The 27,728-nt window shown below is 36.3% G+C and overlaps 6 protein-coding genes and 2 pseudogenes across 13 annotated transcripts; 3 read left to right on the forward strand and 5 right to left on the reverse strand.

The window, feature by feature from the left end:
- Positions 1–1,794: 1,794 nt before the first annotated feature.
- Positions 1,795–2,657, reverse strand: LOC104742882 (uncharacterized). Its single transcript, XM_010463959.3, has 2 exons — positions 2,354–2,657; positions 1,795–2,254 (listed from the first exon to the last, which is right to left on the reverse strand). The coding sequence occupies exons 1-2, from the start codon at positions 2,634–2,636 to the stop codon at positions 1,986–1,988; spliced, it is 552 nt and encodes a 183-aa protein (XP_010462261.2). The 5' UTR covers positions 2,637–2,657; the 3' UTR covers positions 1,795–1,985.
- Positions 2,658–3,657: 1,000 nt separating this feature from the next.
- On the reverse strand, positions 3,658–6,032 carry LOC104742883 (uncharacterized). The gene is made up of 4 exons (XM_010463960.3): positions 4,749–6,032; positions 4,193–4,342; positions 3,913–4,098; positions 3,658–3,817 (listed from the first exon to the last, which is right to left on the reverse strand). Exons 1-4 carry the CDS (start codon positions 5,871–5,873, stop codon positions 3,737–3,739), a joined length of 1,542 nt encoding a protein of 513 aa, XP_010462262.1. The 5' UTR covers positions 5,874–6,032; the 3' UTR covers positions 3,658–3,736.
- Positions 6,033–6,410: 378 nt separating this feature from the next.
- LOC147928932 (putative disease resistance RPP13-like protein 1) lies at positions 6,411–9,774 on the reverse strand. The gene is made up of 2 exons (XM_087485439.1): positions 6,821–9,774; positions 6,411–6,733 (listed from the first exon to the last, which is right to left on the reverse strand). Exon 1 carries the CDS (start codon positions 9,721–9,723, stop codon positions 8,806–8,808), a length of 918 nt encoding a protein of 305 aa, XP_087341565.1. The 5' UTR covers positions 9,724–9,774; the 3' UTR covers positions 6,411–6,733; positions 6,821–8,805.
- LOC147928933 (putative disease resistance RPP13-like protein 1 pseudogene) lies at positions 6,840–8,805 on the reverse strand (annotated as a pseudogene).
- A 263-nt stretch (positions 9,775–10,037) lies between the features above and the next one.
- On the forward strand, positions 10,038–14,520 carry LOC104742885 (putative disease resistance protein At3g14460 pseudogene; annotated as a pseudogene). Its single transcript, XR_015580454.1, has 2 exons — positions 10,038–14,068; positions 14,174–14,520. The product of XR_015580454.1 is annotated as a putative disease resistance protein At3g14460 pseudogene (transcript).
- A 31-nt stretch (positions 14,521–14,551) lies between these two features.
- On the reverse strand, positions 14,552–17,079 carry LOC104742884 (polyadenylate-binding protein-interacting protein 8). Of its 4 annotated transcripts, none has more exons than XR_015580455.1 (10): positions 16,477–17,079; positions 16,103–16,216; positions 15,961–16,005; positions 15,804–15,876; positions 15,587–15,704; positions 15,430–15,489; positions 15,299–15,346; positions 15,119–15,187; positions 14,973–15,034; positions 14,552–14,857 (listed from the first exon to the last, which is right to left on the reverse strand). XR_015580455.1 is itself a non-coding variant. In XM_010463963.3 (10 exons), exons 1-9 carry the CDS (start codon positions 16,765–16,767, stop codon positions 15,010–15,012), a joined length of 834 nt encoding a protein of 277 aa, XP_010462265.1. In that variant the 5' UTR covers positions 16,768–17,079; the 3' UTR covers positions 14,552–14,857; positions 14,973–15,009. The 4 variants fall into 4 exon arrangements, 2 of the variants coding, with proteins under 2 accessions (XP_010462265.1, XP_010462263.1); XR_015580456.1 differs by having other exon boundaries at positions 14,973–15,030; positions 16,477–17,051; XM_010463963.3 differs by having other exon boundaries at positions 14,973–15,030; positions 15,587–15,699.
- Positions 17,080–20,580: 3,501 nt separating this feature from the next.
- On the forward strand, positions 20,581–22,845 carry LOC104742886 (putative sugar phosphate/phosphate translocator At1g53660). Of its 4 annotated transcripts, none has more exons than XR_015579516.1 (8): positions 20,581–20,812; positions 21,183–21,290; positions 21,373–21,407; positions 21,509–21,621; positions 21,713–21,785; positions 21,881–21,974; positions 22,092–22,351; positions 22,443–22,845. XR_015579516.1 is itself a non-coding variant. In XM_087483401.1 (8 exons), the coding sequence occupies exons 6-8, from the start codon at positions 21,901–21,903 to the stop codon at positions 22,553–22,555; spliced, it is 447 nt and encodes a 148-aa protein (XP_087339527.1). In that variant the 5' UTR covers positions 20,707–20,754; positions 21,183–21,290; positions 21,373–21,407; positions 21,509–21,621; positions 21,713–21,785; positions 21,881–21,900; the 3' UTR covers positions 22,556–22,845. The 4 variants fall into 4 exon arrangements, 3 of the variants coding, with proteins under 3 accessions (XP_010462269.1, XP_087339526.1, XP_087339527.1); XM_087483401.1 differs by having other exon boundaries at positions 20,707–20,754; XM_010463967.3 differs by having other exon boundaries at positions 20,585–20,812; positions 21,713–21,974.
- A 1,968-nt stretch (positions 22,846–24,813) lies between these two features.
- LOC147928934 (uncharacterized) lies at positions 24,814–26,028 on the forward strand. The gene has a single exon (XM_087486324.1). It carries the CDS (start codon positions 24,814–24,816, stop codon positions 26,026–26,028), a length of 1,215 nt encoding a protein of 404 aa, XP_087342450.1.
- Positions 26,029–27,728: the final 1,700 nt, after the last annotated feature.

Genomic DNA, 27,728 nt, shown 5'->3' on the forward strand with positions numbered 1-27,728 from the left:
CAATTTTAAATTCATCCAATATCCAAACAATTTCACGACAGATACATGATAATTAACTAAATAACTGTTGAAACATGATATTTTACTCTACCGCAAAATCATTATAAAACGTATGACAAGAAAAATGACTCAAATTTTCCGATGTAAACAAGAAACGGCTAGCTTAGAACAACCGAGTCATATAGAATTAAGAGTATGTACGGAAAAGTTTAGAAGAATTTCAGTATAATGTATATATACACTACTGTAATATATAGTTTTGTCAAAAAAAGAATACTATAAATGTCATATAATATTAATCACTAATTACCCTTAGAAATGTAATTTGTTGACCAAAAAATATAAAGTAATTTATTTACAAAATTTTGATAAAAATATTGATTGTAGCGAAAGTTTATATTGGAGCGTATATATTTAGGAAAAGTGTATCTGTAACCACCCAATTGTAAACCGTAAATTTCAAAATTACAAAATAGTAATTTTCACTTACACGATTCATCATAGTATCATACAATAGAGCATCTAATATATATTGTACATTCAATTTCCACTCACAAAGGATTATCACATATAATAAGACCTTACATGTATGCAAAAATTACGATCACACGAATAAGAAAACCATTATTACATAACAATGACAATGAAATGGTTTAACCTCCGCAACCCCCGCAACCTCCACAGCCTGCACCATCACCACAAAGGCACCCTTTGCCGCGGCTAAAAGCCCTGCTTGTTCTTGTCTTACTACCTGACGTCATCACACGAAGACCTCCATCTTTCTCTCCGGGTTTACCCTTTTTGATATCTTGCGGCGGTGAAGACGAGGATGACGAAGGCTTTTTCTTCTTCCGGCTGAAGAAACAGCAAAACATACGAACCATCGAGATCCTATAGTAAAACTCAGTGACAGCTTTTGTCCTTGTTTTTATGAAAAAAAAGATGTATCTATGATGAAATGGATTTTTTACTTTTATATGTAGAAACCCCTAAATTTCCGTTTGTTGACTTTGTATATATACAACTTACGAAATATGCATAACATATTATTTGTCTTTAATTTAAATTACACAAGAAATTGCAGAAGAAATTTCGATTATGCTAACGAATGTGGCCGGTATATCTTTCAAATACATCGGAGATCCATTCAAATCTACATACCTAAGAAAAATTGCTGAGAAATGAATAAACTCTTTTTTTGGGCAAATTTTGAAAAATGGACCTAGGCTCCGATCCTCCCACACCGAACATAGAACCCACACCCACTCCCTTAGGTCCATTTTTCGACCTAAGCTTTGGTCCAATTGTTGGACTTTCCAAGCCCAAGTCAATTCTCCTATTAGTATGATATTGTCCGTTTTGGTCACAAGTGGCAAAGCCCGCACGGATTTCTTATTGGGCTCCTTCTCAAAAGGTCTCATACTAATTGGAGTTGGTATTAGTTTATATATTAGAAACTTATTTTCTAATCTTCAGATGTGGGACATTGTTTGTATCCCAACATAAAGAAAAAGAAATTGCACACTTTCAGAGCATTTCGTTTGACCACACTACCATAGCAGCAGATCGTGGTTTACGGTTGTAGCGGCGGCAGAAACCACAGATGCAATTATCCCAATTCGCAAGTGACCATATATATATGGTTCTACGGAATTGTTCAAACAAAAAGATTTTGAATCAATAAACAAACTCTAATCTCTCTTTCTTTAATTTACCTTCTCTGTTAGGTTTTAAGGCATGTTAGTATGTTACATGTATTAGACATTGGAACCTAAAAACAGTCTGGAGTCGATCTTTTATGCATTACATAGATCCAAGACAGGATCAAACCCTTTATAACCCATTAAAGAAGGATACAATAGCTAAGATCGAAAGAACAATGCCGTTATTACCAGGGTAATTAACCCGGTGACGAAAAAGCTAATGCCCAAAACAGAGATAAATAACTATAATTACCTAATTAATAACTAAGAGAACCTCGAGTTTTAAGAGCCGCCCCCACATCCACCTCCACCTCCACCTCCTCCTCCCCCTCCACCACATCCACCACCACCGCCACTGTGACTGCCACGACAACCGCTGTCACCGCCGCCACTGCCACCACAACCACCACCGAAACCTCCATCATCTCTTTTACCCCGAACCCTCTCCAATCTTTTAGGCGCCTGATAACGCGAGCTACCATCTACAGTGTATGGTTTAACCGGAGCAAGAGATTTCTTCACAATGGTGTCGCTTTTACCCCGCAAGCCATCTACATGAAAAAGAAAAAGAAAATCGGCGTCAAATCTGCCATACCTTAATGAAAAACTTACATTATATATTTAAGAGAGAAAAAAAAAACATCATTTACCACTTTCCACATCAATGTTCCTTGGCTGATATGTAGGAGCAGAAACAATTTCTCGCAGCCATTGCGGTGTCTGTGGCTGCTGCTGTAGCTGAAGCTTCTTCTTCTTCTTGTCCATGAAACATGAAAACATTATGAAAACAACTACCGTTAATACGCTGGCGGTGATGACTATAGCAATAAGTTTATACGTATCATTCATGAATTTTTTTTTCTTTTTCTTTTTGGTTTCGTTTGGGAACTTATATATAGCAGAGTTAAAGACGAATGTGGAAGATGCATGCATGTGACATAATGAGGGGATTAATACGCATTTAATAGGAAAACTAGGGATTTGTTGATTTTAATCTAATTCCGTGAAAGACATTTTAGAGACCTACTAAACCATAGATTTAAGTTAGAGTCCTATTTCCGGATAACATACAAATATGCATTATTGGAGGTCCAATCACTCAACCACTAAAGAAATTTTGGCCACAGTTTCTCACATTCTCTCAACGCGCTCGAAGAGTGAGATAGAGAGAGTTTAAATAAAACAGAACGATGTTTCAATATTGATCATAACAATTGTATTTCAGAAAATGGGTGTGTAATAATTGATTTTACTAACTTCTTACCTTTCAGAAGATTTTACTTTTTAGGTTTTTTTTCTTCTTTTTAATATCAACTAGGAATTTTACCATGCATACTTGCATAGGCATAATTTTGTTTTTGCATAAACTAATTATTTTATCTATAGTAAAAAGGTTTTGTTTACACCCCAATATTATATATTATAAATTATAGATGTGTATTAACTAAAAAGAAGAATATCACATTCCCAACATACATCAACCGGTGGGAAAAGTGTTTCATGAAAGAAAGAGATAGAACCGGTGTGCATATCAACTTTGCTAAAGAAAGTATCTAAATAAGTAAATATTAGTATGTGACAAAGCTGCCGCCACAAGTCCCACAACCGCAGCTGCAATTATGCAAGTGACCATATATGTTTCTACGCAATTGGTTCGAAGTTCGAACAAAAAGAATTTCAATGAACAGACACTGATCTCTACTTCTCTGTTAAGGCATGCATTAACACTAACAGTCAAGAACCATTCTCTTTTCTATTACACAGATTTTTTAAGAACAGGCTTAAGCCTTTTATAATCCCTTAAAGAAAAAGGATACAATACAATCTCTTGAGTAACAATAATCGAAAGAACAATGCCGTTATTACGGGAACCCTCAAAACGTATGACGAAAAAAGCTAGAGCCCAAATATCGAGTACTTGGTCTTGTTCAAAAGAAATGGGTACCGTTTTAAGTAGAGGCAAGATCTAGAGTACGATTTATATAAACTCAACCGCCAATGAAGCTTTTAAAGGAGTTTAAAATCTGAGTTATCTATTTGTAGCTTTGTGACACCTCCAAAACGAGCTTGTCCATGAACTGGTATTTCTTGTCAAACCCCCAACCAGGATTACTCTGCATTGCCAAAAAGTTTCAGAAAAACGTCAATACCTCTTTAGATATAATTGATGGTAAATGAAGAGTTTGGGGTTTGGTTAAAGAGATCAAACCTTAAGAGTAAGAGCTGCACGATCTGCAAATCGTTTCACGGAATCAGGTGCACTTTTGGGTATTGTTGTAGCAATTCTATCGAGTTCCTCATTCTGTTTCTTAGCAGTTACTCGATCAGGACCACTGTAGTGATCAACAATCTCTTTCATAAGGGGAGCTTGTGCCATCGCTTCATTAATTGCTTCCTGCAAAAAGGGAGAAATTTCAAGTGATCATCAACTGAAACAAAAATAGCATGGATTTCATAGTAAGCAAAATTCACAAATTGAACAGTATTACCTCCCATTCTTCTTGATCCTTGATTCCCTCATAAGCCACTATGAAAGGCTTCACTTTCTCAAGGCACTCACGCAGAGACATTGGTGGCTTCTCATCAATGTCAGGATTCGATCCAAAGTCTGGCATAATGTATTCTGGCTCACACTCAATCTACAAAAAAAAAAAAAAAAAAAGACAGAGAAGACTAAGAGACTCAATATCCATTTTAATGCAAAGCCAACCAACAAGAAAAGGAACTTTCTCTATCGGTCATTTGGCTGAAAGACCAGTTTCACAATGAAAGAACAAAAACCTAAGAGGCAGTTATATATCTGAGAATCCAACAAGACGAACTGATGCCCTACTTTTGTAAATTGTCCATATTAAGTCAAACAACTTTTAAACTTCAAATCCACCACAACCAATTCTACGCAAAATGAATCAATATTACTGACATTGCTTCTCGAGGATTCACTACTCCTAATACTATTTGCAGTTTCATTGTCAGCAATCTCAGCAGGAAGTTGTATACTTTTCTAGACGTATCATAGAGAAAACAAAACACAGAAACTGTTACCATGAGATTGGTGTCATAGGCATCTATAATGGCATCATGAGTAGTGGAAGGCAACGCCTTCTCGCATACTTCTTCGAAACCTTCTGCTAACGTTTTCATCAATTCAGGTCCCATTTTCTTAGCAAACTTCTCTCCATCAGCTGAATCTCCAGCGAATATACTCATAGCCTCTTGTTCACCTTCTTCTTCTTTCTTATCATCTCTCCATCCTTCACCACCTCTGCCTCTGCCTCTCCCTCTTGCTCCTCTTCCTCTTCCTCTCCCTCCTCTTCCCCTCACAGCGCCTCCTCCTTCAGCTTCGCCGCGCGAAAGCTCGCTCCTTGCTCTTCTTCCAGCCTCTTCCATACTCAATTGTGGCCTGGGAGTTTCATCCCTAGGCTTTTGAGCCCTCTTCTGCTGCGGCTGTGAACGCTGCTGCTGTTGCTGTTGCGGTGGTGGAGGCTGAGGACGTCGAATGTGACGGTTTTCTTCTGGTTGGATTGGAGCAGATTCCACAAGAGGCTTCCCTCTACCTGCTCCACTTGGATGTGAAACCTCACTTCCTAACGCATTGAATATGGTAATAGGTGGATCAGCTTGACCAGATTTAGACTCTGGTGGTGGTGGTGGTGGTGGCGACGAAGTTACGTCCTTCATCTCCTGTAGCTTCGAAAATACAGGACTTCCCTGAGATTCCTCACTCGATTGCTGCGGTGGAGGCGGCGAATGGCGAGGAGGATCAGCAGCGAAAGGTGAAACGGAGTCTGACCCAACGGATCCTCTACCACGGCCAACGCTAGAAGAATCAGGTCTAACGAAAGAAGAAAACGTAGGAGATACCGTATCAGATTGGATCGGGCGACCACGACCATGACCATAACCTCCGGCAGATGACGACGACGGTTCACGTCCAGGAACCACCGGTTCGCTAGCCTTTTCCGGATCACGATTCACACCGAATTGTCCCCTTCCAGCGGCGGGAAACCCTCCATCTCCACCGGAACCACGTCCACGACCACGGCCGGCGGAGTCGGACGAAGAGGAGAAATGAGATGTGGATTGGGTGAGAAATGGAGTTTGTTTGACTATGGATGCAATGGTGAAGCCATTAGGGTTTGTGAATCTTCTTCCTAACGCACTTCTCATCTAGAGATCTCTTCAAATTCAAGAATCTTTGTAAACAATGGCGGTTGTCGATCGATTGAGAGGATTCGAGGGTTTTGAGTTTTACTCTCTACTGTGTTCAATCGGAAAATGAAGGGGGTTTTCTTCGACGACACCGTTTCAGGTGACCAAGAACTGCATATTTGTGATTTCGTCCCTTATCTTTTATATCCCACTGAAAAAAAGAACTATACTTTTAAATTAATCAAAAAAACCCACAGTTTGGATACATTAGGGTAGGGTAACACGTAACAGTATAACACTAGTACATCTTAATCCTCTGAACCCAAACATGAATCAAATTCCCTCTACAACGAGATGAATTATTAGATCTTTTTCGTTAAGAACCACCAAAAATGATACAAATTGTTATTTTGCAATTTGGTCCCCCGAGTTTTATATATCCGACGAAAATAAATTATACTTCTACATGGATGCAAAACCCCTCATAATTAGAGACATTGGGACAAACTTGAGCGTCAACATAACATTAATTCTTTTTGTTGAGAAGAACAAAAATGATCCAAAAAAAATTCCTTTAAAGATGACATGACTCGATAAGTCTAAGAAGTAAGAACTCAGAACAACAACTCCAAATTCAAGAAGCATGTTCATGGTTGCTGTGCTGTCTTCCCCAGATACTACTACATAACTGGAAATTGACTGCTCTATAATAAAGACGACTGAAACAAAACAAAAAAAAAAAAAAAAAAGAAAGAAAAGTTGTGAGTGTTGCATCACTCACTCCTTCATCAGCAAGCCTCTTTGCATCTGTTTTCTCCTAGTTTGGCGATGGTGGTCGAGTGATTCGCAGTCTCACTGGTGTCTTTGAAGGGCTTACCCTGAAGATTTCAAAACATTTCATATCAGAAAACTATATTCAATGAAAGGTTAATTACAAAAAGAGAAACAGAGCGACTAAGACTTACTCAATAAACCTTCGTTTAGTTTCTTTTTTTATTGACTTCCTCGTCTAGCAAAAATGTGGCAAGAGAGCTCACTGTCTAGTTATTCCTTCTTGTTGAAGCTGTTTATACTTGCGTGCATCCGGCTGAAAAACTAACTTTTGACACTGATGAATTAGTAGAGCGATCAGAGAAGGGAAACGGCCCGGTAGACTACTGACCAGTTGTGGACATCTTTCTATCACAAGTTCCTCCAGGTTAGGGAATAGTGTTCCTCCATAGACCTCTACATTCACCCACTCTTCCCAAATTGGCATGTCTTCAAATGACAATACTTTAAGGGACTTAAACGGTTGTTGTCTTTGATCACGCGGTTCAGAATTGCTGTAGTAGAATTCTGAACCTATGCTTTTCAGCTCCTTGAGGTTTGAAATCCAGAGTTCCTTGAGACCTGGAAGTCCCCCAAGAGATGGCAGATGCTTACAACTTTTACACTCAATGAGTTTCAAACGTACGATGCTAGCGAAAGAAGGATCACTCAGCCACGCTGGGAAACTTTTTCCATAATATTTTGTTACGGTGAGTTTCTCTATCTGGTTATTTGGACGTAACTTGTCAAAGATTGCCTCTTCATTATCCTTCATTGGATAATAGCTCTCGACACCAGTTTGTGTTCTCCAAGTAAAATCTATCTCTTTCAGATGGGTCTTGCTCTCCAAATTTGCTTCTTCCGCATCGTTGATATCCCCAATGTTATGCAGGTCGAGGATTGTGAGTTTTCCGCCAAGTTCTGTAAAATCTCTGAGTACAGAGATCTTTTCCCCTTTGCCAACAACGAAACTGGTAAGAGTCTGGAGCTTCTTCAATCTACCAAAGTGTTTTGGTATATGTTTCAAGTCCACTGTATCAGTCAGATCAAGATGATTCAGCCTGGTAAGATTGCAGATAGCTTCGTCTAGCTCGATCAGATTGTAGCAGTACGCTAGCAGAAGAGTCTGAAGATTATACAGAAAACAAACGGATGCTGGAAGTTTCTTGAGATCAGTTCCAGAAAGGTCTAAGTACCTGACATGGCTCATTTTCTTGAAAATGTTTTTTGGCAACATCACCAAACTATAGTGTGACAAAGACAATACACGCAGCCAGGTAAGACTCGGAAGTAACTTGTCTCTGACCATAGTATTTAAATAGCAGGCAGTTTGAGAAGATTTTCCATCGCTCAAAGGAAGAAAAGTTCGTAAAGACTTTGCATTGTGCAGTAGTACCTCAAACTTCATAGCCTCGCCACTATATTGGTCTCGTAAGTATGATATGTGCTTGGTTTTTCCTGACACCCCTTGAATTGGATTCTCAAACTTGAAGGAGAACTCCCTTGCTGCAAACTGAGCCAACTCGTTGATAAGATCATGCATTGTGAACTTTGTATCCCTGCCTTGTTGGAACAGTGACCTTGAAACTAGTTCTGAAAAGTATAAATCTCCAACATGTTCTGTTCTCTCTGTGCTATCCGCCTTCTCCAACAGTCCCTCAGCCATCCACAAAAGAACTACTCTTTCCTTTTCGAAAGCATGCCCTTTTGGAAATATGGAGCAGTAGGCAAAGCATCGTTTCAAGTGAGGTGGAAGGTAATGGTAGCTGACTCGTAAAACTGGGAGTATGTTGGTCGAACCACTTGGAAGAGTCCAGATCTTGCTGTCTAGGATCCTCCTCCAATAATCAACTTCTCTGTTAAACCGTAACAGACCACCAAATGCCTTTGCAGCCAAAGGCAAGCCTTTGCACTTATCCAGTATCTCTTTTTCAAGATCTTCCAGCTTTGGATTTAGATTTTGATCATGAGCATCATGTACCCGATCCTTGAACAACTCCAAGCATTCTTTATCAGGTAGAGGCTGAAGTGTGAGGGTGTAGCTAGCGGCACAAACATTTTTTGCAACATGGTGACTTCTTGTTGTCACGATAATCCGGCTCCCCTCAGCAGCATATGCAAAGGGTAGGCATAGCAGATTCTATTCCTTACAAGTTTCACTCCAGCTCCACATATCATCAAAAACGAGCAGAATTTTTTCATTTCCTAACTTCTCTTTCAAGCTAACCTGAAGTAGATTTAAGTCAGTAAAATAACATTGGCTAGAAGTGATCGACTCGTAAACTGTCTTGGTAAGGCTGAAAACATCAACCCCCTCTGACACATAAATCCATGCTTTTTTTGTAAAATGATTAGGTAAGTGCTCTTCATTGTACATGACTTGTGCAAGTGTGGTCTTGCCAACCCCTCCAATCCCCACAATGGCTATCACGGATATCACGCTTTGATTCTCTAAGTGCTTCTCATTGTCCAGGTACTTTCCTATTGTTGCCCTGCCAACCATCTTGATATTTTCTTTATTATTCGGGTTCAAGAATCCTTTGATCTTCTCCTTGTCTGCATGTCTACCGAACACTCTTTGTTCTTCATATAGAGATGTTGTCCTCAATCTTGCTATGTGTGTCATCGCCTGTGTGTCGATTTTCAAGTTGAGGTAACCTATCTGTGAGGCTAGACGCTCGAGACTCTCCTTCACCTTCTTTAAATCGCCGATCGAACAGCAGGCGGGCATCATGTAAGTCAATTTGGTTGTTACCATGTCAGACAAGTTGGTAGATTCTTTGCGAAGATCATCTGTAGCAATATCATCAAGAACATCCTCGGCCTGGTATAAGGCGTCTTTTAGCTCATTGAGCCAAGATTGCACTGCATGGTTCTTAATTTGCTTCTCCTCTGCATCAATAAGCACTGCACTTATAATCAAAAGTGCGGTGTGCACCCTCTCATGTATTGTCTCACTATCTTTTTGCGCCTGTAAGAATTCCTTGATAACAGCAGACAATACAGCCTTGATCAGACCTTCTATGATACCTGAGAGAATCGTCGCAACGAGAAACATCCTTTCAGTCTTTGTGGAGCTAACGTCAAACAAGAAATTGAAGGTTAATTTTGTTCCATCTTTATTTTTGCAGTTGATGAGATCCACTAGGCCATTCCATTGACTTTTAAATAATTAAACAAATGAAAACTTGTTGTACCAGTATAATTAATGTACGATAGACAAAGCTACATAATAAATTGCACGTTACATCGTGCATCTGTCTAATAAAATAAAAGTATTTACAACTAAAAAAACCTTTAATTTGATGGTAAGGACGGAGGCAGATTTGGACATCCTGTTATATTAAGAGCATCTTTTATTGGTTATGTTTTGATTGAAAGTCGTCTCCCTTCATCCTCTCATAGTTAAGTAAGGTAAAAAGGAGAAAAGGGAATATCAGTTGCGGGTGATCAGACAAAGAACCTGGACGAAAGGCATAGGGCGTACAAGTCTCTCATTCTCATTCAACAAGCTTTCAAGGAGAGAACATGGCAAACCCTCATTTATTAGATTGTTTGGAAGCGTTTAACCGGCTTGACCGTATTGCTACGACACCTTCGGAAATCAATGAACTGGGGAAAATGAAGGCGTCTTTTCTGGCAGGAACTCAGGTGCTTGCTGATGCGGATCAAAAAGCAGATGATGTTGAAGGAGTTAGAAGGTGGCTCACTGAATTCCAAGATGCTTCCTTCAAGGCAGAAAATATTCTCGAAGTCCTATCTATGATTCCATTACTTACTCGGAAGCATTGGACATGGAAATCTAATTTTGCGCAAGAAGAGAAAAAGATGCATGAAATGGCTCATGAAAAGATACCCGGCGTGCTTGCGCTACTGGACCGTCTTGTCGGTCAAATAAAAGTGCTTGGACTGAGAGAAGCACAGTGGATGCCAAGGTCACACATGAGTCGTCTTCTTTATTCTCATGACATATATCTTGGGCGAGAGGCAGATAAGCGAGCCTTAACCAATTTGCTATTGTCTAATGATATATTTCCCTGTGGAACTCCTTTTGTTATCTCAGTTAATGGTATGCCAGGGATTGGCAAGACTGCACTGGTACAAGTCGTTTACAATGACGAAAGTTTGGCCAGGTACTTTGATCTTAAAGTGTGGATCTGTGTTGGGCAAGACTTTGATGTCTTCAGGGTAACCAAAGATGTTCTCCAAAAAATCACTTCTGTTGCAGCTAACACTGAGTATCTACCTTCACTTCAAGGCCAGCTGATGGAAACGCTTGCGGGGAAGAGGTTTCTACTTGTTCTAGATGATTTTTGGTCTGAGGGCAGTTCAGAATGGAAAATTTTCCTCTCTGCTTTCACTGGCGCATCCGAAGGAAGCAAAATAGTTATAACTACTCAAAATGATATTTCCGCTTCTATCACGCATGCAGCTCAAACCTACCAACTGAAGCTGATGACTGACACAGAATGCTGGGAGCTGATCCGTAGTTCCGTTTTGGAGAATAAGTCAGTAAGCTCTATAGACCAAGAACAAGAAAGAGTTGGCAAAAAGATCGCAGAACAATGTAAGGGCTTGCCATTAGCAGCAACATTTATCGCATCTCATCTCAAATCCAAGCCAGATCTCAGTGAATGGGAAGTTGTATCAAGCAATTTCTTACACTACACTACCGATGTCCTTGAAGTTCTAAGGCGGAGCTATGATTCTCTCCCTTGTCACCTTAAGCGATGTTTTGCATTCTGCTCCATATTCCCAAAGGGTTACGAGGTTGATAGGAAGAACTTGGTGCTTCTATGGATGGCAGTTGACCTCTTATACCAACCCGGGACCGGAAGCAACCAAAGATTGGAAGACATTGGTAACAAGTACCTCGATGATTTAGTTGCTAGATCTTTTCTCCAGTCAGTGGACTCTAAGAAAAGGTTTACAATGCACGATCTCATGAATGATTTAGCTAAAACTGTTGCAGTAGATTTTTGCTACAGACTGGAAGATGAGAGTTTAGTGCAGCAAATACCAAAGAGGGTCCGACATATATCCTTTTGTGGGAAGCAATGGGATTCTTCCGTAGCTTCCACTCTCACCCATGGAGCTAAGTATCTGAGAACCTTTCTTCCACTAGTTGTCTCACCTTTTGGGTGTTCTAAACTAGTAGAGAAAGCTCTGGACCCGTTGCCAGACTTCTCAGAACAGACATTGAGGTGTCTACGTATTCTTAGCTTGTCTCATTACCATATAACCAGATTGCCTGAATCATTCGAGGGACTAATGACGCTGCGATATCTAGATCTGTCCAACACCGAAGTGATAGAAATTCCAGCTTTTGTGATGGGACTCCATAATCTACAGACGCTTTTCTTGTCAAATTGCCGTCAACTAAGGACACTGACAGCAAGCATAGTAGACCTCATCAACTTGCGTTATCTTGTCCTCTTACGGACTCCATTAGTAGAGATGCCATTGGGAATTAGTAAACTTACAAGCTTGCAGAATCTGTCAAATTTCGTTGTAGCAAATCTGAATGGGGCCTCGCTGGAAGAACTGAGAGAACTTTCTCATCTTCGAGGGACACTTCACATCTCTGAGCTGCAAAATGTGGTTACCCTAGAAGAAGCAAGTGCCGCTTGTTTGAGGGAAAAGCCACTCCTCAAAAAGTTGGTCCTCACATGGAATATGAAAATTTCTGGTTGCAATACAATAGCTTGTGAGCAAAGTGGGTTGCTCCGAATGTTGCAACCTCATCATAACTTGAAAAAGGTTAGCATAAACTCGTATGGGGGTGCAACATTTCCTAAGTGGTTGGGTCATACTTCATTTACCAGCATGACCTCTGTCTATTTGACAAGCTGCAGTCTCTGTATATTGCTGCCGTCACTGGGACAGCTACCAAAACTCAAGTACCTTAGCATTGAGAAATTCAAGATACTGCAGAAGATTGGTCTAGAGTTTTTCTACGGTGAGAACGACAGTGTCTCGACCCTAGAACCGTTTCCATGCCTTGAGGATCTAAGTTTCTACGACATGCCAAGATGGGAAGAATGGCGTTGTCCTGAACTAGAAGGTAGGATCTTTCCACGCCTTGATAAACTGACCATTAAAAGTTGTCCCAGACTGACAAAAAAGTTCTTGAAGGGGCTTCCAGATTCCACTAAAGTTGACTATGGCAAAACTTCAGAACCATATTTGCCTAGAAACAAAGAGTTGCATAGCGAAAACAAGGAGCTATGTAGGCCAGAATCTGAAATCTCATCACTTGGAGCCTCATCTAGTGATGCTGCTAGCACTTATGGGAAAAGGATGCCTCAGGCAGACGAAGATGAAACTGGTTTTGAGAGTATTAAAGTGATAAAAGTTCCGCAGCTCAAAAAAGTTTCTGCAAGTATAAAAAGACTACATATTGAAGGATGCCTCAGAGAAAAATCTCTACCAGAGAGCTTGCTGCAAGATTGTCCCAGTCTCCAAGAACTTTTAGTCGTTAGTTGCCATTCCCTGGAGGCCTTGCCTGGAGAATACCCTTCCACCACTTTGAAAACCCTGTACATAAGAGATTGCATGAAGCTGGAGTTTTTAGAAACTGTGCAAACAAATCTCATATTCCCACAGCTCGAGGATCTCTTCATAGACACTAGTTGCAGCAATCTCCAGGTATTCCCGTTTGCCAGTTTCCAGAATCTCAGAAGCCTTTCATTAAGACACTGTGAGAAACTGAGTGGTTTCACCGTGGCTCGTCATGATGTTCGTTTAGCTCTTGAGTCCTTAGAGATTATGGATTGCCCGATGCTGAAACTTTTCTCTAGCGGACTGGGAACCTTGAAACTCACGTCATTGTTAATCTCGAATTGTGGGAATCTCAAAAAACTGCCTCCAGATTTGAAGGAGTTCACTTCTCTTCTTTCCATCCATATAAACGAGTGTCCTGAAGTTCAGCACGTTGTGTTCTATGCTTCGGGTTACTACGGTTTCCCGAAAAGTCTTCAAACGCTTTGCATCAATTTCTGCACAAAGCTCAGACCTATGGCGTGGGAATTGAATAAACTTCCTAACTTGCGTGATGTTCAGATCAAGGGAGGAAATGATGACGTTAAATCTTTCCCACCAGATGAAAACCTTAACCTCCTGCCTTGGGGTCTTAACTCTCTACTGATAGGCGAATTCAAGAATCTCCGGACTTTGAATAACAAAGCACTTAGAGCGTTAAGGATTCTAAGGATGCTAGAAATCAGCGGATGTGATAAGTTAGCATCACTACCAGATGAAGGCTTTCCTTCCTCCCTGTCTCTCCTGCGCATAAATGGTTGTCCTATACTGAAAGAAAAGATATTCAGAAAAAAAATTGAATGGTTCAAGATCAAGCATATCCAGCGGGTGGTGATTGATGGTGAAGAACTCATGCGTTGAAGGTACATAGTAGCGACATGTCTTTCTATGACATTGAGAACTTACATAGACAGAAGACGTATCCATATTCAGTAAATTATTCATACTGTTGCTTTGTTTCCTTGCAGGAAGAAAACTAACCTCAGATTGAAGGAAGTTGGAAAAAAAGCTTCAAGCCGAGCTGGAGGTACGTTGAAGTTTAAGAGAACATCTATATTGCAAAGAGACACTGCAGGCAATGACAGAGTGAATATTTGACACATTCATATTTTCCCACTGTGTTTTAAGGAAATCTTTTTGTCAGTCAATTTCCATTGCATCGTACCACTTTGTTTTCGTGGGGAAGATGGTGATAGTACAACACCGGGGACCTGATTTGATATACACAACATTGTAATTTCATTATGGTAACATCTTTTGAACTGTTGGTAAACATTAAAACAATGAGTCCGTTGGGAAAAAGATTATTCACTAAAGCCTAGACCCTACACGAGAACTCCCCAAAATGCTCCAAAAACTCCTTTGAGAAAGATATTAAACTGTAATGTAGTATCTCAGTCTAAAAATGAGTTTCAGCACTCAGAACAAGAGCATGCTCATGGTTTCTTTTGCTTTCCAGATACTACATAGCTGGAAATATAAGTGCTCTAGGAAAAGAAAATGACAACTGGAAAATATTACTAAAGGAAAAACTAAATGTTGCATCATCACTCTCTTTCATCAGCAAAAGCTAGTACTGAGTCAGTTTCTCCTAGCTTGTGGATGGTGATCGAGTGATTTGTGATCTCACTGGCGTCTTTGAAGGGCTTACCCTGAAGAAATCAAAAGAATTAATATCATATTTTGTTGTCAAAAAAAAAACAAAAATAATATCATATTTTGAATATTCAATGAAAGGTTTATTACAAAAGAGAAACATGCATGTACCTTATTGGCTGAGATCCTAAGACTAAGCCGCTGCAGTTTAGTGCCGCAACTGCACTCTCTGCCTTTTTCATCCCGAAAACAAACATATCATCAGTTGTTCAGTATGACACAAAAGCTGAGTTTTTACCAGAATCTGAGGAGCTTACCATGGCAAATTCAACAAAAGCTATGCGAGTAGAATGCATTTGGTCACCGAGAAGCCTTAAGCGAGTAACCTGTGTAGATAAGAAAGAAAGAAAACAAACTTGAGTATTATTGTGGCATTCACAAATTTCATATTATCTTTCAGAAAGAAGAACATAGTAGTTTTTGGATTCTGGACTGACCTCACCGCATCCAGACTGAAAGAAGGTTTTGACATCATCTTCAGTAGCCTGCAGTTTAAAGGAACTATCTTCAAACTGGGAACAAGGACGTAGATGCCAAACATATATATTAACCGGGAAAAAGTATTTACATTCTTGTCAACATTTGTGCAGTAGATGGTCCTTGTACACATCTCTCTTTCATCTTCTGACTGAATAAAAACACCAAAGGGAAACCACAGGTTTTAGTTACAAAATTGTATATACTAGAATCAAATTTGATAGCAGTTCTTGAAACTCTAGTTATACCCTGGGGAGAAATGTGGGATTCACTGGAAGAATAGCAGTTTTTGAAGGTAAGACTCTAACTGGGTAAAATCCAATCATTGTTCCACCGAGAGTTAAAGCCGCTCGTGCACCTTCTGTTCTTTTTTTTAAAACAAATGCATACTAATGTAAGTCAAATTTGAGACTTGAATTTTTGGTAAAGAAGATTACAAAAAAAAATCCAATAGCTTTAACTTACGGTCATCAGAAAACTCAACAAACGCAAAGCGAAGAACTGAATTTGGATCTCCACAGATTCGACAATCAACAACCTTCAGAAGAAGAATGCTATGTTACTACTTCAACAACAAAAGATAACAACCGGCAATAAAAATCTTAAAATGATTTCAACTTACTTGTCCACAGCTGCTGAACAAGCCAGCAAGGACTTCCTCAGTCACCTAATTGAAAAAAAATAAAATGTATAGGTAATTAATGAAATGCAACATTGAACTACATTTCTGAAAACCTGAAGAGAGAGGCTTTAAGGTAACTTACACTCTGATCAATGTCAGAGACATATACTGTTCTTCTAATACTATCTTCCCTTTGAGCCTTAGAAGCTCTTCCAGGTAACCTCAGTTTCCTCCCTTGGTTAAAGTTGTTTCTTCTCTGTACTCCACAAAACCAAACACAGACAATTTAGCATATTTCAATTGATGAAATGTTGAGTCAAGACCATACAAGTGTTGCAAAACTTGACAATGTACAACCAAATCAAACAAAACAAGATCAAAAACCAAAACTTTTTCTATTTTGAACCATCAAGATGGAGACTTTCCAGCACAGAGAACTCAATCTGATATTGTACAACAAAAAAAATCCAAACTTTTCAATAAAGATGTATCAATGAGAAACAGGATTATACATACCCTGCGGTGAATGCCATCCTTTTTGTTGTTGTCTTCAGCAGATGGCTTTTTAGAATCGTCAGAAGAGAGATTCTTCTTGTAAGAAGGGAAAAACTCCTTAGCTTGAGGATTGAGTCTCTTGAACATGGCCACAAGCTTCTTCATTTGATCATATTCCGGTTTGGATGATTTGGGTTTGAGGTCCGATTCGGTTTCCGGTTTAGAATCCGTCACCAAGCTCTTCTCAATTCCCTCACCACCATCGTTGATTACCTCATTTGGATCAGTGGCAATCTCAGTGATCGCAGCCATTATTTTCAGATCAGAAAATTCCAAACAGAGGAATCAAAAGTTGCGAGCTTTTTTTTTTTCTCTCCTTCAGTCGTAATTTATTTGGGATAAAGAGAAAAAAAATGCAAAATTTTGATGAGATTAATCAAGTTTTATAGGACAGACATTATCAGAATTCGAAGACGAGAATGCTTTGATCGTAAATATATACAAAAAATCTGATTCGGTGGCTGTGGCTGTGGCGATGAAGAAGAAGAAAAAGGAATGATGGGTTTTGGTTTCTTGCTTTGGCCTTTTTCCGGACTAATTAAGCAATTTTAATATTTTTTCTATATAATAATTTCGTCAAATGGAACAATAAATAAATCGAAAAAGATAAAAAAAAAAAAGAAAAAAAAAGATGATTCTTTATTAATTTATGTTCATTCTCTTTAGAAACTTATATAATTTCATTTTATTATTTAAATATGTTTTTTAAATGGATTTTTTAATATATATTATGGATAGTGTCTTTTTTTTGTCTTTCAATATGGACTGCATTGAACTGTGTTACGTAAACTATAAACATATCAACAGCAGAAGAATGAATGTTTTTTTATGAACTTTATATTTTCTCCATAATTGCAATTGGCATAATAAAAGTCCATAAAACTTTTGGATTTTTTGCGATTTTTTTCTTTTCTACTATTGGTGAGATTCTTCGGCCACAATGCTCAATGCATCACAGTGGATTCCCTATAGTTCCACTTTATCATCTGCTACATTTTATTCTGTTTTGTTATTTTATTTTTCTCCCTCTCTTAAAATTTGGGTTTCAGTTATTTTTGTATGGAGATACTCTTGATAAGTGATGACAGTAACCACACACCAATAAGATAATCTTTTGTTTTGATACAAATACAAATACTGAAAATGAATTTTCCTTCGGAAAAGAACCAAAAATCTAAAACTTTGTAGAAAAATCAAGTATTCAACGTTAATATGATCACATGTCAAATTAGAGATAAAATAGAAAAATTAAATATCTCCCTATTATTAAAACCGAGGTACATTTGCTAATATAACATTATATTTGTAAGATTTACATAATAAGTTTTTACCATTTTAATAAATATTATAACTTAAAATTATTATATGTAATATCACAATTTAAAGTTATATGTACATTATTTTCTTGCAAACGGATGCAGATCTTATTATTTATTACATTATTATTTACCTAAAACCAAAAGATTTAAATTTATGTATTTTTAACTAAACAAATCCTCTCAAATTCTCCAGAATCTCTAAAAATCATTAAAAATTCAAATTCACAAACTGTTTTGAATAACAATAGATTTTAAAGTAAATTTTTAAATCATTAGTTCAATAACAATAGATTTTAATATACTTTTTAAAATTTATGACTGAATAACATAAAATTTGTAAATTTTACACAATTCACTTAAAATGTTAAGTTGAATACAAATCCTTCGTTTTCTATTTCCGTTGATTTAGAAAGTCAGTAAAGGGAGACATCATAGATATCTTATAAATAATTTTTAAAACAAATTAAATTCAAAAAATAATATTCACCTCTAAAAATAATTATTTTTTTAAACATATTCACCTCTAAAAATAAATTCAAAAACAAATACGAACATTAAATAATAAAACATGTCATTTATATATAAAAAAAATGAGATCAATTTAAAATTGAATAGTTAAGCACATAAAAATAAAAATAGACTATGAATTTTGAGGAATATAACAATATGATTGCCTAGAAAACAATATCGGATGTCCTATGTAATTTTAGTTAAACTATGCTAATAATAAAGTTTAAAATACAAATATCGAATATTAGTTAAATTTGCATTGCATCATATCTCGTCTATCTACAAAAAAAAATTGAAATTTTCATAAATCCTATTGTACAAAAGTGACAGAAATCCAATTTGGAGCATTTGTAAAAATATTCTATTTCTATACTTTTTTGCAAAAATACTCTCTTTTGCTGTCTATTTTCAATAATCTATATCCTCTATATATATTATTAACTATACATATATAATGTTATAAGTGTATATTTAGTATAATATAAAATTCTTTTAGCTCATACTATACACAAGTCTAATGTACATAATGGAAATAGTTCGAACAAATGATGCAGGATCTCCATATCAGTCCTAACTCGCAAGCGAATCTATTTTGTGACAAAAAGTCTACATTGCACATTGCTAACAATCATGGAAAATCAAGTGAAGAAAGGGTTTTCTAAAGCTCTTTCTATCATGTGGCTTCTAAGAGTCAGCTTGCAGATATTCTCTCGCAAAGCCATTGCAATCAGATCCTTTTCATAATCTCCTTAGTCGGATGTCAGTTTCAAGCCTCTATTCTCCTAAGGATCATTTGGCTTGAGGAGGTGTATTATCTATAAATATATATTTTTATAAGTGTATCTATACTAGTATTTTTACAGAGGGTTTAGACAATTAAATTTGTTTTGAAAATTATTAGCATTGAATGTCATTAAATATTTATATCCATATCGAAACAACTTTCTCTACTATCTTTATAACCAAAAACAACTAAAATATTTTATTTATCCATATATTGTTCTACAATTAATATCCATATACATATTTCGCAATATTAGCAGCTAGATACAAAAATATGTCACTATTCTTCTTTGTGATCTATAGTTCGTTCCATTTAATCTTATATTATAACTATTTGTTATTTTTCTAACATGCATACATAATAATACTTATCTATCCATGACATTTACACAGTGTTGATTATGCTCATACTCTCTTTTGATTCTGAATACTTTGATGAATTAGTTTTACTCTATTCTGTAATACCAAAAGCAAATGAAAATATTCCATATCTATTGAGTAGGAGACGTATAACTGTTAAGTACTTATAAAATACTCACAGATGGGAATTAAATTAATTTAAAGTCTCTAGTCTCTCCATCATTTGACTTTGTACTTGAAAAAACTATATCTCGAAGTAAGATTTAAGTGTATGAGATTGACAATTGTGAATTAGTTGAACCCTAACAAAATTTTGGAAAATGTAAGTTCAAGTATATTCACAATTACATATGTGTTGATTTTATTTATCGGTTTTTCTCGGTGTTCAAGAAAGTGTTAGGCAGTATGTGGCCAGTGACCCAACGCCTAACGCTTAGCGCCTAGAACGCATAGTCGGAGTTTAGGCGTTTTTAGGCGTTTACAATACAAAACATTATATATATGATATGATATTATATATAAAATTATGTAAAAATATATGTTAAAAGAAATAAATAATAATAATTTATAAACTAAAATTAGTAAAAATACATTTATTTAATTTAGATTAATAACATATGAACATTAATAAATATGGATACGAATATAAAATTTAAAAATTTAAGTATATGTAGTTAAAAATAAAATATATATATTAAAATAATATTATATGATTTTAGGCGGTTTAAGCGGTCATTTAGATGTTTGCTGAGCGCCTAATGCCTAGACGGCCGTCTAGACCGCTTTCTTGAACACTGGTTTTTCTATGTTAGGAGACTACCCATTGTCTACCCACAGCTTTAAGGAGACTATACATTGTAGAAGTTTCGCAAAATTTCAGCTCGCTAGACAGCTTTTGAGTTTTTGATGATTCTTGCCAAAAACTTCCTCACAAAGAAGAATAAGGACCCTTCTATTGGGCCTCTAGTCCCATTATGACCCGTACACCCGACCCATCTTGGTCAAGTTACAACGGATTTCGTAGAAAAGAAGTTACTTAAAACGGGACCTGATGATTCGTCGTTACTTCTTTGTCAACCTATTTAATGAAGTATTTTGTTGCTTAGGAGATGGGAAAGTGAGGTATTATTAAATATTGGAAAAAAAAACGAAAGACTAAAATGGCAAATTAACTCTTTTTTGCTGCTGTTTAGAGACCAAAACGATTGTTGACTCTAATGGCGGATCGTAATCGGATCAGAGGCTTTCTCAAAGATGAACACGTGACGTATGCTTCCATTCTTCTCTACATTACTCTCTCTAGCTGTCAAATCTTCTTCAATAAGGTTTAAGTCAAATCTCACATTAACATTATATGTTCGTGGATCTATGTTTCTTGATTGCAGTCTTTTTGGCTCAAGATTTGATTTTATTAGATCTGGACATTAGGCTTTTTTAGATTCGGTTCAGTTTGGATTTTCTGTTCTTTTTTTTTTGTCGGTTTTAGAGAATTAATTAGCTTTGAACTTGAACTGAAATAAAGCTGTTAATTTTGACAATTTTGGTTTGGCTCGTTAAAATGTGGTTTGATTTGTTAATACAACAGTTTTGTCCAAAAAAAAAAAAAGGTTTGTTAATACAACAGTAGATTTAGTTAATGTATTATTGTATCGATGAATTTTTATTTCTGACTTTATTTATATATATACGATGCAGTGGGTATTGTCATCTAAGGAAATAAACTTCCCTTACCCACTTGGATTGACATTACTCCACATGAGCTTTTCCTCTGTTTTGTGTTTTCTCCTCACCAAGGTTTTTAAGGTAACTCATTAGTTATTATGATCTTTCCTTTAATGTTCATTAGTCAAAACGCTTATAATCTAATTTTTAGTGCCCTTAAAAGGTTATGAAGGTTGAGGAAGGAATGACATTAGAAATGTAAGATCGAAAGGAGACCTTAATTCGTAAGCTATTTATAGATTTACTTTGGACTTGTAAATAACCTTTTTAAACTAAAAATCCACTCTATATGTACTCAGATATGTTACATCAGTTATTCCAATAGGTGCAATGTTTGCAATGACACTGTGGTTAGGAAACACTGCTTATCTCTACTTAACTGTTGCATTTTCCCAAATGCTGAAGGCCATTAGTAAGAACTTAATTAGCTCTCTTACTAACACTCATTTAATTTAATTAAAATGTTATGTATAACTGATTTTGTAAGAATTATATTTGTGCAGTGCCTGTTGCTGTGTTTATACTTGGAGTTTGTGTTGGCCTTGAAATAATGAGCTGCAAGATGCTTTTGATAATGTCAGTTATAAGTTTTGGCATTTTAGTCGCGTCTTATGGAGAATTAAACATCAACTGGATTGGAGTTGTTTACCAAATGGGTGGTATTGTTTCAGAAGCTTTGAGGCTAATATTAATGGAAATTCTTGTTAAGAGGAAAGGCATCAAATTAAATCCAGTCTCCCTTATGTACTACATGAGCCCATGCAGGTATTGTGAATACCAAAGAACCCTAATGTCATTTTATTTTTTACTTAACACAATTGAAAAAAAAATGTTTGAAAAGTGTAGATGATTTATACATGTGTACTGATGTGTGTGTTGCAGCGCGATTTGCTTGTTCATACCATGGATATTTCTTGAGAGGTCGAAGATGGATACATGGGACTTTCATGTTCTTGTGTTGAGTCTTAATTCGTTATGTACATTTGCTCTCAATCTGTCGGTTTTTCTTGTGATATCGCAGACAAGTGCTCTCACTATACGAATTGCTGGAGTGTTTAAAGATTGGGTGGTTGTTTTGGTCTCAGCTCTTCTCTTTGCCGAGACAAAACTCACAATCATCAATCTCTTTGGTTATGCCATTGGTAAGATCATCTTATGTTCATCATGCCACATAAAGTTGAGAATTATAGTATGAGTAAAAATAGTGATCTTGTGAATTGTGTTCACTCGCAGCAATTGCTGGTGTAGCTGCATATAACAACTACAAGCCAAAGAACAGCGAAAACATAAAGTTGGTTTCTCTATCTCCGGTAAAATCCGACAAGGAGCCCGGTAAACCATGGTAGCATTTATCATCACAAGAGATACACGCACATAGAAAGAACCAATTTTTGTACTTAGGAAATTCTTTTATCTTTTTTTTTTGGGCAAAGGGAGATTTTTTTTTATCTATCACACAATTTTATACAAGCATGAAGAAAAGAAAATAAAATCTTAGGCAGGATAGGCCAAGGAGTGTAATTGGCAAAACAGAGTTTAATGGCTTTCACGGCTATTTTTGTTTAATTTACATGAGTTGTCATGGTGTGGTGTCAATCAGTACAGCTTATGTTGTGAAGAAGAAAACGTTCACAAATGACTTGCTGGATAAATACATACGTCGACTCAGTTATCTTAAACTGGATTATTGTATGTCTACGTACACATAACCGATTTATTGTCTACACAGTACACATTATTGTTCTTTTTATTGGATTGGATTCAACAGGTCCGGGGTCCCAAAACTAGTTTGTTTTTGATTATTTGATTAAACGTTTTCCTTTTTAAAGCTAACAGTAACAGGTAACAAAAAATGTATAAGTTTCACATTTCCATATACAAAATTGGTGGTAATGTAGTAATTTTGTCTCATGAATGATTTGTCTAATAAAGAAAGAAGAACAGGATTGTAAACGGTAGATAATAATAATATCTGTAACAATTACGTATGTATCAACGATCATGTTTATTTCAATCATGCCAAGTACAGTAAAACCTCTATAAATTAATAATGTTGGGACTAAGACATTTTATTAATTTATAGTGATATTAATTTATCTATAAATTAATAATTATTATTTTATAGTGTAAATTAATAATTATTAATTTATAGATATATTTTTAATTATTTATTTTTAAAAAATTATGAATTGGAACAACTATAGCAAAATAAGATTAAACTTTCGAATGTTATAAATTTTATGGTTTAGGAATTGAACTTGTAATATTTAGAAAGCACTATTTACAATAAATTACAAATATTATAGACAAATTGACTTATACACATGAGACACATAAATTCAAATCTATGAATAATAATATCAATTCTCCTATTTTAATAATCTGTCAAATTATCAAATTGTAAATGATGCATATCTAAAAATTAAAACTTTAAATTTTAATTATTTGTATGACATGTTATAAAATATTTTAGAGATATTATTATAGGTTGAAAATACAACATTACAATTGTTCTATAGAATTGAGCTTTAGGAGAAACATACACTATTATATCAGTATATATATATATATAAATTTACATAATTATTAATTTATGATATTATTGGGACCATATTTTATAAGAAGATTTCGAAAAAATTATTATCTTATTATCTTATCGAATATTGTTAATTTTTACACTGGCCCGACTTGGGACCAACAAAATTTATTAATTTATAGTGTTTATTAATTTATAGAGTATTAATTTATAGAGGTTTTACTGTAGTTATACTCTAATCCAAGATGGGACGACGTAGTTCCGGTTAACGAGTGATCAGACTGAATTTTTCTTTATAGAACTATTGAGATTTGATTTGCATCATTTATTATGCATCTTAGCTCTGATCTGATGCATAAAGAGAGTTTGGGTTTATTATAATTTAATTTATAGTAATTAATTATTACTAACATCATAATCATATACAGCTGGTTTGCTTTACAAGAAGTATCAACGGTAACCTTTTTAAACCGTAAGGAAAGTATGTAACGGTAATATTTTGTATTTTGTAAATTTAAAGATAATTTCCATTTTTAAAATTTTTGTCAACATAATATAATTTCCAATTTTTCCATTAGTTAACGAGCTCTTCTCTTTGTTTACTTGTGTTCCGTTCTTAATTAAACCCTCCGACGAAGCTCCGGTAGAGAAAAGCTCTCCGGGCGGAGGTTTGTTTTCTTCTATCCCTCTTCCCTAAACTCTCTTCTTTTTTCCTTTTTGCTTGATTTCGATCGTATCTGTTGGACAGATGAAGGACGTTGCAGAGCTGTGTTTTCCCTGGTTTTAGGTAACTCGCATTATCTGTTTAGGAATTGTATAATGATTGATCCCAAGGAGCACCAATGCTACTAGGAGAGCCCCCTTTTAAAAACACACACATCAGCAGATAGAAAAGTCTGGTGTTTCGCTATCTTATATCAATGCTGATTTCATATCTTCTCCTCTCCGGTCTCTACGCATCCTTGGGCTGTTTTGGGCGACTTCAACCAGATAATTAGAACTTCTCAACACTCTCATCACCTCACTCAAGATGTTGATACAACGGGCATAGATGATCTGAACTTGGCGATGCAGGATGCGGAGCTCTTTGAAGTACAAACTAAGGGTCACACGTACTCATGGTGGAATAGCAGCGAAGGGGACACTATTGCCAAAAGAATTGATCATGCTTTGGTTAAGTATCACTGGGCGAGCGCCTTTCCAGATGCTTATGCGGAATTCTTGGATCCCCAGCAATCTGATCACTGCCCCATATGGTTTTGTGTTCCTTCACTGACGCGTTTCGTGAGCAGACCGTTCCAGTTCTTTCACCACATTGTGGACCACCCAGACTATGCTCACGATGTCGCTCAGGCATGGAAGAGTGATCATATCCAAGGCTCTATCCAGTTCAAGGTTGCCAGATCTCTTAAACTGCTGAAGCCGACTCTCCGTAGGTTGAATAAGCGGCACTATAGTGGAATCTCCGAACGGGTGAAGGCTGAGGAAGCAAAATTGGCAGAGTTGCATAAGCGGCTCCTAGCTAACCCTAACCCTGATTTGCCAAGTGAGGAACATGTGATCAGAGCTAAATGGAAAGTGCTAAGCGCCGCAGAAGAAAAGTTCTTTCGTCAGCGCTCTAGAATTAAATGGATGCATCTCGGTGACAGGAACACGGCTTTCTTCCACAGGTCCCTTGCTCAACGGTTAAATCGTAATCATATTCACTACCTCATGGACCAAAGTGGAAGAAAGTTCCAGATAGGACCAGAGATCAAAGAGCATGATGTGTCTTACTTTGAAGAGATTCTTGGCTGCACAAATTTACCTCAGTCGCCATGCTCAGTTGAGGAGCTGGCGGAACTGATATCTTTTAGATGCTCGGAGCTCCAGAAGACTGATCTGCAAAAAGAGGTAACTGAGGAAGAAGTCGTTAAGACAGTGTTCTCTCTGCCCCTTGACAAATGTCCGGGACCTGATGGATACTCAGTCGAATTCTTCCGTTCATCCTGGAGTGTTGTTGGCGCTAATGTTGTCTCAGCTGTAAAGGAGTTCTTCAGGAACGGAAGGTTGCTCAAAGATTTCAATACAACTAAGATTGCCCTTATTCCAAAATCCTCGGAGGCATGTAGTCTTGGAGACTATAGACCAATCAGCTGCTGCAATTTGATCTACAAAGTAATATCGAAAATTATTGCAAACCGCCTCAAACCGGTTCTCCAAGGATGTATTTCACACAACTTTATATTATTAGAATTCCATATTAATTTGAGTGATTTATTAAATATGGTTGCTTATAAATAGTTGGATTAATAAAAAGAATTTTGAGTGTTAAAATTATAATATAATGGAGAATAACCGATCTCGATGTCCTATCCATTGCATCGCCTTTGGTTCGTAAGTTTGGCATCACTAGTTCAATCTTTTTTCAAGTAATTTAATTTTCACACTTAAATTTTTTAATATTGTTTCGACAACCAAAAAAAAAGAAATCTCAAACACAATATAATATATATCACTCTAAATTAAAAAAAAAATATTACAATTAGACACTAATTAATTATGATTATTAATGGTTGGATTAATAAAAAGAAGTTTGAGTGTTAAAATTATAATACAGTAGAGAATAATCGAGCTTGGTGTCATATTCATTGCATAGCCTTTGGTTCGTAAGTTTGACATCACTAGTTTAATCTATTTTCAAGTAATATAATTTTCACACTTAAATTTTTTAATATTAATTCGACAACCAAAAAAAAATCTCAAATATAAATATATCACTCTAAATTTTTTTTTTTTACAAATTAGACAATAATTAATTATGATTATTATTTTATTAATGGTTGGATTAATAAAAAAAAGTTTAAGTGTTAAAATTATAATACAATGGAGAATAATCGAGCTTGGTGTTATATCCATTGTATCGCCTTTGGTTAGTAAGTTTGGCTTCACTAGTTCAATTTTTTTTCAAGTAATATAACTTTTACACTTAAATTTCTTAATATTAAAAATATTATTACAAACTCTACTAATTAATTAAATATGGTTATATGGTTGGATTAATAAACGTAGTTTTAGTGTTAAAATTACAATTTAATTGGAGAAACCGGAATTTGGTGTTATATCAAATCATAGGATGAGTAACTCAATTACATGATAATTTTTCACACCCAAAATAAGAGTAGCTAGTTAAAAGTTATCAGAATTTGTATAAAAATTACCAAATTTTAAAACTTAAAAGTCGAAATCATATTCTAAAATTTTTACAATATAATATTAAAAGTATAAAAGAAGGCGACTGTTCATAGAACCTAAACTCCTCCGTTGTATTCTCCGGCCGGCGCCGACCGTACTACTTCTTCTCTATGCTTTTCCTTTCCTTTATACTTTTACTTCCTGTATTTGTTTTTTCTAGTTCACAACCGTTTTTTTAAGGTGATCGGAAGGTGATCATGGCATTTCCCCTACGGTGGCCGCTCATATCTTCCCGAGATCCTATGACTTCAATTCTCAACGGTTTCTCTCTAAAATTCTTAACTACTTTATTTGTTTTCCTCACGGTGTTTTTAAGGTTTCGAAAGTGGTTTACTTCGATTTGTGTATTCTTTCCCAATGGATGCGAAAAGTTTTCCCATGTGTTGGTGTCGGCGAGAGAAAGGTTATTTCTCACCATTTGGGTGATGGCTGTTATGTTCTTCTGCGACAGTGTAAGGATTCCTACTGGAATCAACCACCGTTCGTTTGATATTCCCACACTAGATCCAACGATTCGGTGTGATGAGCAATTACAAGTGATTCCAAAGGCATATGATAACGAAGCCTTTCATGATGTGATAACTACAACGATCGATAAATCTCGATCTGAGTGGTGCATTGGTCGACAAATTTGGGATCTAGGAATATCAAGCATTAGAAGCAGAGAAGAATCGGTGTGGAGAATCAGAGATGCAAAACAATTATGGGTATTAGTTATAACCAAGAAAGATGTCATCTCGTCGAGATGT

The sequence above is a fragment of the Camelina sativa genome, chromosome 14, assembly GCF_030686135.1.
Source record: "Camelina sativa cultivar CO46 ecotype springtype chromosome 14, ASM3068613v1".
In the NCBI taxonomy this organism is placed as follows: domain Eukaryota; kingdom Viridiplantae; phylum Streptophyta; class Magnoliopsida; order Brassicales; family Brassicaceae; genus Camelina; species Camelina sativa.